Below are 9,010 nucleotides of genomic sequence, written 5' to 3' on the forward strand. Positions count from 1 at the left end.
AAGAAACCCAAATATTTCGCACCCAGTTTGTCATTTGATTTTTTTTGTTGTGTTTCGATTGTGTTTTCTTTTTGTTTATGTGCCTCGGGTTTTGGCCATCAACAAACGAAATGGAGATTATTTGATTGTGCAACGGGTAGTGATTGTTTCTAAAATCCGATTGATTGTAAATCAAATATCAAGAAAGCAAAAATACGCTCCTGTAAAGGGTGTTGTAATATGGCTCGAATGATATTACATTGTTATACAGTGCCTTACTGGCAATTAAAGCACCATAGTTTGGCTAAAAAAAAACATAACAAATAATTTATACGAGCTAATGATTTTTTCTAAAACAATTTCGTTGCATTTTATCACTAAATAAAAATGAGGCTGTACCTAGATAAAACCTTTTGAATTTGAAATCATCAGTATTTTATTTATAAAAATTTTCTGATGATGGAATTTTTGTTCATTTAGTATCATAAAATGTTCATTTTGAGTTCAGATTTAGTAATAAAAGAATATGAATTATATGTAAATCATTTTGGATTTGGGAATAATTGATTTATGTTTATTTTGTTTGAATGTTTATAGCTGTTATAGCATCTTCATAATGCTTCTAGAGATGAATGTCGCCGTTAAGGCGCAAAATCTCTTTAATAAAAAAAAAAAAAAAAAAAAAAAAAAAAAAAAAAAAAAATCTTCATAATGTTTTGCTTTCTTATTAGGTGATTTGGAAAAAAATTGAAGGGGATATGTGAAATTGTCAATGTGTTAAAAAATTTAACAATATTTTTGGTCTTATTCTTTATTAAAATTATTCCTGCACTAACAAAAATTGTGCAAAGAAAATGATGCGCGAGGTGTTAGAGAAATGGACATTTTTACAGCATTTCACGGAATAAAAAATAGAGTATCTTTCTTCAAAAAGTTAATTTTCTAAGGCGATATTAGAGAAAATAGAAATCCTTAGCCTCATAGCGTAAAATAAGACATTTCGAATAAAAAAAGTGCTGGCACCCAATAAAAGATTAGCATTGGGACATTAGACGAGTGTCTTATATACCTTTTATTCAAAATAATGACGACATCACTCTTGGAGCATAACTTAAACGCAAAACATCGGACAGTACGTATCAATCAAGATTAGCCACAAAATTAAAAATTGTCTCACAAAAACTGTTCATCAAATCCAAAGGACAAGAGGCAATCGGAAGTGGCCGAAGACAATGAAGTCATTCGTTCGCGCAAGGAAAAAAAACCAGAACTATTGAACAAAATAAACCTATTGGCGTTTCACGGGCCATTAGTTAACCGAGCGCGAGGGGCGCGAGCTGCTTATGTCCGGGGATGAACATTAATTTCCCGCCCTGGCGGCCGGCCCGGAATGACTCGAGATCGCGCTGGTCATTTGGTAGGACGATCGATCGTTAGGGCGGCTTGGTGGAGGCTTTAAAGGTGGACGAGGGACTTTATGTTTATCATCATACCGTCTTAAAATCGACCGCACGGCTCATTGGCCGATGGGTTTCCTTTTTCCTGCCAGTCCGCCGCGTGGAACCGGCTGCTCTCGGTGAGAGGCAACATTCGTATGTGTAGGGAAATTATGCACCGGATTCAATCTCGTACCGGGGCGCCGGCTGTACAGGTTTATTTGCGCGCCTCGATCGTACCTCCATCGGTGTGTGGATGAAGGGATGGGGATGTTTCGAACAAGGAAGTCCGGAAGCTTGATGTGTATGTGAGATTCAAGGGGTTGTTTTAGTGTAAAACAGCAAATCGGTTTATTTTGGCCACCGATTAATAAAAATTAATCATCCTTCAACAATCGGTAGTTGGAAACTGCAAAATTACCGAATGATTAATCGACATTCAGCTCCGCCAGTTCGATGCCGGCCGTTTTCCAGCTCCGAGCGTCAAATTCCTCCCACGAGGTCGTTGAACAAAATTTGCACCGAAAACAAAAACATCCTCTAAAATTGGTTGCGCAGTTGTGTGCGTATTTTTTTCCTGCAAAAACAAAACCTCGCTGATGGAAAGATTACGAGGCAAAAAGATCGTCGGTGGATAGATAATGGTTCATTATAACTTTTCACACCTTCACCAGCATTTTCTGCAATAATGGTGGTTTGCGCTCCACCCGAGGGCCCGAGGGAAAATCGTTGATAAGAGGTCGGGCCAGCGTCGGGGCCACCTTTCGCGTGCCGCACAATCGGACACCGGCCGGGAAGATGTCCAGCTGGCTTTCGATTTTCCGCTCCCCAACCAACTGGACACCGTGCTGGTGTGCGAGGGAAGCAAACAAAAATGTCAACCCCGGAACGTATACGTTCATCCGCTCGGAAGAAAGTTGGGAAAATGAGGCGAAATCTGTTTGTGTTGCATTCCACTTCCCAGCGTCAGCATCATGAGCCCGTTTTTCATTTCTTTCGCCATAGGACCATTCACTTTCGGAGCACCATTTTCATCCGGCCCAAAGCTGGGCCTCAGTTTTCCCTGCGCCAACGAAATGCATCGCGCCGGGTTGGGGTTTTATGTGTGCGCTTCGTTGTTCAATAATTTCCCTTGGCGGAGTTCGGAAATGGGAATTAATTTGATTGCTGATCAGACTGACCTACCCTACCCCGGGGTGTGATGGGAGTGCAACAAGGGGAGGGGAGGGGACCACACGGGATCTTCCAGCGATCGATTGTGCAACAATTCGGAACACCGGCGGAACCATTGTTTTGGTTCGCATTTGCTTCGCATTTGGGCTTTGGTTTTCTCGGGCGTCAATTTTCCGCTCATTTCTTCCGCCGGATCGACCGGTTTCCGTGAAAATGATATCGGCAGTTTGTCTGCCCATTTTTCTCTCATCACATCTTTTGTTGGCGAGTGGGGCGAGCGGTTGTGATTACATTGGGGCGTTTCCTCGTCGAATCGCGCCCAATCGATCACGCGCCGCTTCTGGCAATGGGTTTTCATCTGCGTGTTGGATCTCTTCACGCGTCCACTATCACATGCGTCGTCGCGATTACCATTTGTGTGTAGTGTTTAAATGGGCCGTTTTCATGCTCCGGCTGAGACAACGGGTGGGCACGATTTTTATCTGTTTCTGAACAGATTTCATAATCGATACACGGACACACATGCGATCTCCGCTCGGAATTAGCATCGATATCAGAGCGAAGATCATAAATCAAATCGCTTCAAATGGTATAATGAAAAAGGCTTAGTAATCGTCCGGTCGTTACTTACAAAACCATTCAAGGGTGCTTGTTGTAAATAGAAAAATTACATCGAATAGGAAACCCATCGAAGCAATCTGTTTAAGTTTCATTTGTTAAAGCAAAGCCATCGAAACTGTTTACCAAATTGCGCACAAAATGGCACCAAGCCCACGTCCTCGTGTGGACACCAGCGCCCCTTTGTTACACGTGGAACACGTGCTCAAAACGGGAAAATTGGTCGGTGACATCGAACGGTTGCGGACGGTGGCGTGCGAAAATCGGGAGTTGCTGAAGAAAATTAATCAAATCTGCCGGAGTCGAGTACGTTCTTGCTAGAAACCAAAAACGTTGTTTGAGTGAAAATTAATTTATTTTTATTGTCCTCATCAGGGTTTCCTGAACGTCAACTACAGCTACCGTGTCCACCAAAGTCTCAATTCCGAAGCACGAACGCGCTCGGCACGCCTGGTCGAGTGTGAAAATCGAAAACTACTTGATCGGTTGCTACGGAAGCAAGCAGCGGTGCACAGCAACCTTCGACAGTGCGGAAAAATAGACGCGTATTTCTCCGGTTCGGCAGAAAACCCTCACCAGCTGACAATCGATTTTTGGGAACGCACCGATCGGTGGTTGTGTCAGCTCAACGTCACCTTGCAGGAAAAGCCCTGTGAAGAGAATCGGGCCGGTTGGAAGCGTGGAAACATCTTTCGAATCTTTCGTGACACCTGCCTGGTGCTACGATCGCAACCGATTTCCCAGGATGAGGAAGTCACTGGGAGAGGGGAGAATGTTTTGCGTGACGTTGCAAAAGGGTGCCTCGTGAGACAACGGCACGCGTCGAAGGAACATTTGCTGCTAACGCTGCGGAAAATCGGAACCATTTCCGGCGCAACGCTCTTGGGACGAGTTGATCCAGGTTCGTTTGATAAACTAGATGTACTAAATTATTATGGATCTAAATTCGGTCGTTGCTTGGAGCCGCTTACTTACCATGTAACTTTTGGGAAAACTTAGATGGATGTTTTATTGCGTTTAATATTACACGTGTTTTCGTAATATTACTTCATAATATTGCAAACATGTGTTGAAACATGTGAACCATCAAAATTGTTTGTTTTGCAATAAAAATGCAACAACAAAAAAACTATTCGCGTTACATAAACGATCGATTTATTTGATGGCAGATAATTTACCGAACTGCAGCTTCCTAGACCGCACACCACCATGTCCTCAGCATCTTTAACAACGCAAAGGTAAACGGAAGAAGTCCGATACGATCGTGCACGGTTTCGCTCAATCGTTTAATGAGAGCTCAATTTTGTTTGGAACATACAAAAACACACCCATGCCCTACCAGCACTGCACGGCACTTCGGGGTGTGCCAAACGCTCGAAGAAAGTTCATCAAACAGTTGATCACCAAACAATTGGGTGTAATTAGTAAATTGTCATGACGCGTGAGCGCATCTGGTGGAATGTAGAAAAAAACAACGAACGGGTTGGTCACACGGTTGACGTGACATCGTTGGAGGAAAGTTCGGTAGTTAAACAGTCGGCAGTGCCGAAAAGGGAGAAATGTGTTAAAACAAGCAACCTGCCACCCCGCGAGCAGGAAGTAGTGTTTGTACACTGTAAAAAACCATAACTAAAGCATTTGCTCGGATAGCTGGCCGATTTGTAACCCTACTGTTATTTAAATTGCCAACAGGTGTTAAATTTTGTTTATGCTTTGAGCTGTTTTATACCTTTCAGCTCTTCTTCGATGGTTTAAAGTCATATTATGTTAATTTATTTAAATAACATTCAAGTTGCAAATTTAATTTGTTGGAAAATACTGAAATGAGTCCAGCCACATTTCAATTAGCAAAATTTCATGAAACTTAGTTTCTTGTTAAACTAACATCTTCAGTTCACTAATACTCAAATGGGAAGTTTCATTGTTTAACCAAATAAAATACAATTTTGTTTTTGCTCGTTTATCTTTTCAGTTCACTACATTTGTTATTGTTTAGCGAAACAAAATACATTTCATGTTTTGTAGGTTTTATAATTTGGAAAACTAGTTTTTACTTTTGTTTATCATAAGAAAAATGCTACGAAGCTCATTTTTCCAACGACAAACCCTCAATGCATTCAACAAATACTTCAACCATATATTTCCATTTGGCCACTAAATCGATCACGCAACCCTTCCCGTCGGCGAGACGAATCAGAAGTGATTTGACAAATTAGCAGTTTATTAGATAATATGCACGTTGCGATTTGTCATTACGTCCTGTTGTTCTGTAAACAAAACAGTCACACGATTTTCCCTGCGGACTGATTACAGTACAAACGGGGTGGAATTACGTAACGCCCATCGAAGGGGACTGCCGATGGTTCCGCTATTCGCTTGATTGGGTTTGCATTTGTGGTGGAGGTTTTGGTGGTTTTCGGGACTGTTCTGTACTGCAATGTGGTGCAACGTTACTGTGATAAGCATAGCAGAAAGGCAATGGGACAGGCAAATTTAGGTTAGTATTAGAAACGGACCCAACCATTACCGCTGCCTGTTGGTCACGAGGTTTTGCCGGCTTATGATTGTGCCCTCGATCATTTGAACGCGATAGGGAAATTATTTTAATATGCAATAACACACTGATTGATGGTGTTTCCAGTGATTCATTGTGTGATTTTGATTTATTGGATGCACATGCGCTCTGATATTGATCCGTCTCAATAAATCTCACGAGTAATCGGTAGCATATTATTATCAGAACCTTCCATAATTTTATCCTTCGGTGGTCATCGGCAGAATGTCGAGGTCCACTCTGTTCGTAATCGTAATACCGATCGGTCACCGCTTTCCATCGCCAAGGTGATGTGATGCATGGTTAATTTATTTCAATCACGATCGTCCGTTCACCAGCGCTCGTTCCCGGGTGTGCGATGCAGATTCGCCCGATGTGTGGGTGAAAAAATAATGTGCACAGCTAAACAACAGCGGAAAAAAGCAATACCTCCTCTACCCTTACTAGGTCAGCCGTGGCCGAGCGTTTGCCAAACTATCGGAGCAATCGGGTTCGAGCGTGGCCGTTTGGTGCACCCCTGTCGGTCACCTCGACGATATTGGCGGTACCGAGACCTTGCCCATGGATGACACTAATCGGTCGGCTTCGGATCGGCCGGCCTGCGGATGAATGAATTGCTACGCACCCATCCAAGGCGGCGGCATTGAATTGACACCTGGGAGAGCCGCACATTGCGACATCGGGCAATCAGCAGATGGGGAGTTCCGGAGGGATGGTTATGCTTTATGTTTCCAATGCCCGTCCAATGTCTCTTCCGCTATGGTCGAGTACAAGGTGAAGGCTGCTGTTCTCGAGAGGAGCACCAGGGAAGGTTAGTGTACAGCTTGTAGCCGTTGACTCACTCTTTATATTGTGAGGCAGTCTTCCCCTTCCTTTGCCAATGTATGCATTTGCAACATATTTTAACGTTTCAGTAAAATCATATTATTGAATATTTTAGTTGGATAAAGAAATCATTTAAAACTTCTTTTCACTTCGTCACTTTTCATCTCTATTTTCAGCTAGGGTAACGGTACCAATAGTGGTGCACTTAGTAATGTAATGTATTTTAACCGTAAAATATTTAAAATTAACGAAAAAAGGCTATATAGGCTGTGACTTATTTTTGAAGCATATTTAAAAATGAATAGCCAAAATACTCATAAGCCAATGCATTGTCTTGGTCAAATACCAATGCATTTTGCAGCGATTCATAGCCTTAAGGAAATCATGGCATCTCTTCTTCTCTAGATCTATAAAAATGGATGTTTGTATGTTCGTGATGCTAAAACTCAAAATCGGCTGGACCAATCTTGATGACGGCTTCGTATGGTTTGTTCCTTTTTACCCAAGGAAGGTTTAGGAAAAAGGAGAACGTCAAAATTCCCAAGGAAAAGCCGTAAAATTCTAAAATCCGGTAAAAATGGCTTTTTTTATATTAACAACTAAAATTTACCTTCTCTAACGAAAACTAAAAAACGGTTGAGCTCATCTCTACAAAGTTTTCTGATGATTTGTTTCTTTTATCCCAATAAAAACAATGAAAAGTTAGAAAATTCCCCAGGAAAAGCCAGAAAACCAGAAAACTTGATAAAGGATTTTTACCATACAAAAATGGAAACTTAAAAAAATGAGTGTTTGTTTTTAACGCTGAAACTCGAAATCGGCTGTGCCAATCTTGATAATGTAATCGGTATTTGTTCGTTTTTATTCACTGAAGGTTCGAAGTAAAGAAAACTTTTAAATTCCCTAAGGAAAAGTCGGAAAATTTCCCATACAATCAAATCAAATATACGATTTAAAACTAAAACTAAGAAACCACTTGGTCAACCGTAACAAAGTTTTGGGATGATTTTTTCTTCCTTACCCAGCGATTAAAATTCACCGAGTCCGAATTCACAGATAATCGAATTATTTCATCTCGGTTAATCAACAAGCGATCGCCTAGATCACGTGTATTTGGTTTTGATAGGTGTTGAATGTATTTTGTTGAGTGGCAAAAAAGAGCTTTGTTGCACGTACACATTTTTCTATGGAAGGTGAACAAGATTCATTCCGAAGGCGAACATTTTTGATCCAATGGTGCATTGAGCCTGCGGACTTTACAATCCCACTTCGTTAGTATGTTTTGTCCGATGAATTTTCTAAAAGCTCTCCATGTGCATTATTTTCGAAAACACCAACTTCATATCATATTGGCCTTTATTGTGTAACGCATGCTAAACACATATGAATATTAAGTATTTAAGTTCGGGGAAATCTATCAAACAAGCTTGCAAGTACATCGCCGGAAGGAATATGGCGGTTTTTGGTATTGAAGGAGATGAAATAAGTATCAAATGAGCCGATACGTTGTTGTGCATTCCACAGGTTTTGTTTTTTATTTCAATATTTAGTTTATTTGAAGAATGGTTAAGGAATTCACCAAGAAATCTTGAGTCAGGAGTACAGCAAGCAAAAAAAAACATAAGATACATGATTCCAACTTGCAGCAGCGACTGGATCATTGCTCTCATATGAATTGATTAATCGAATTGAAAATAAAAACATTACTGGAATTTTAGAATTATTAATATTGGACGAGGCGAAGTTCGTTGGGTCAGCTTGTACCTGATAAATTCTTCAGAAATCCAACATATTAGTACAATCTGTTCGGGAAATATTAATTTTGGAGCCTTAATTTATTACGGAATGAGAAGGTTTATCTTTTGAACACTCCGCAGAAGATTAAAGAACATTTCATAGAAGAACAAACATCTCAATTGTATTTATTTCGTCGTAGAGCTGCAATTTTGTTCCACTACAACCACTCCACTACAACCACTAGCACCACTATAGGAGCACTTACCCTAGGTAATGTGAAAATTTCTTGGTTGTTTGAACTAAATTTTAACTGTTTGAGACGGCTACGCTTTTTTCACGATCATTATGTACATCGCAAAATTTGCTAATACGTATTGTTGCATAAAAATAATGAAAATAGATGCAACTGATCGTCGGGTAGAGCCATTTTTCTTATACAAAATCGTTTATACATAGATAAGATCTAGTTTTGATTTATTTAGATTTAGATAAACAAATGTGTATTTTAAAAGGTTTTCAAAAGACACGTTACTTCAAAGTGAAGACTATATTTGATAAGATTTTCAAATACTTCCTATTTTAGTTATTACTAATTAGTAAACTTGAAAAATATATGTACACCCCCCTTAATTATAAAATGTGCAATGTATAAAGAAAACACAGACTTTTTGGAATCACAGCGAAACTG

The 9,010-nt window shown here is 40.3% G+C and overlaps 1 protein-coding gene across 1 annotated transcript; it reads left to right on the forward strand.

Annotated features, from left to right (window-relative positions):
• Positions 1-3,347: 3,347 nt before the first annotated feature.
• Positions 3,348-4,205, forward strand: LOC131265204 (uncharacterized). Its single transcript, XM_058267465.1, has 2 exons — positions 3,348-3,512; positions 3,582-4,205. The coding sequence occupies exons 1-2, from the start codon at positions 3,348-3,350 to the stop codon at positions 4,203-4,205; spliced, it is 789 nt and encodes a 262-aa protein (XP_058123448.1).
• The last annotated feature ends 4,805 nt before the right edge of the window (positions 4,206-9,010 follow it).

Source organism: Anopheles coustani, chromosome 2, assembly GCF_943734705.1.
Source record: "Anopheles coustani chromosome 2, idAnoCousDA_361_x.2, whole genome shotgun sequence".
Taxonomy (NCBI): domain Eukaryota; kingdom Metazoa; phylum Arthropoda; class Insecta; order Diptera; family Culicidae; genus Anopheles; species Anopheles coustani.

Bases quoted from the DNA above. Each gene is read 5' to 3' on its own strand.
- LOC131265204 (XM_058267465.1), top strand. From the start codon at position 3,348: ATGGCACCAAGCCCACGTCCTCGTGTGGACACCAGCGCCCCTTTGTTA. The intron at 3,513-3,581 runs GTACGTTCTTGC...TGTCCTCATCAG, and splicing joins ATCAAATCTGCCGGAGTCGA to GGTTTCCTGAACGTCAACTA.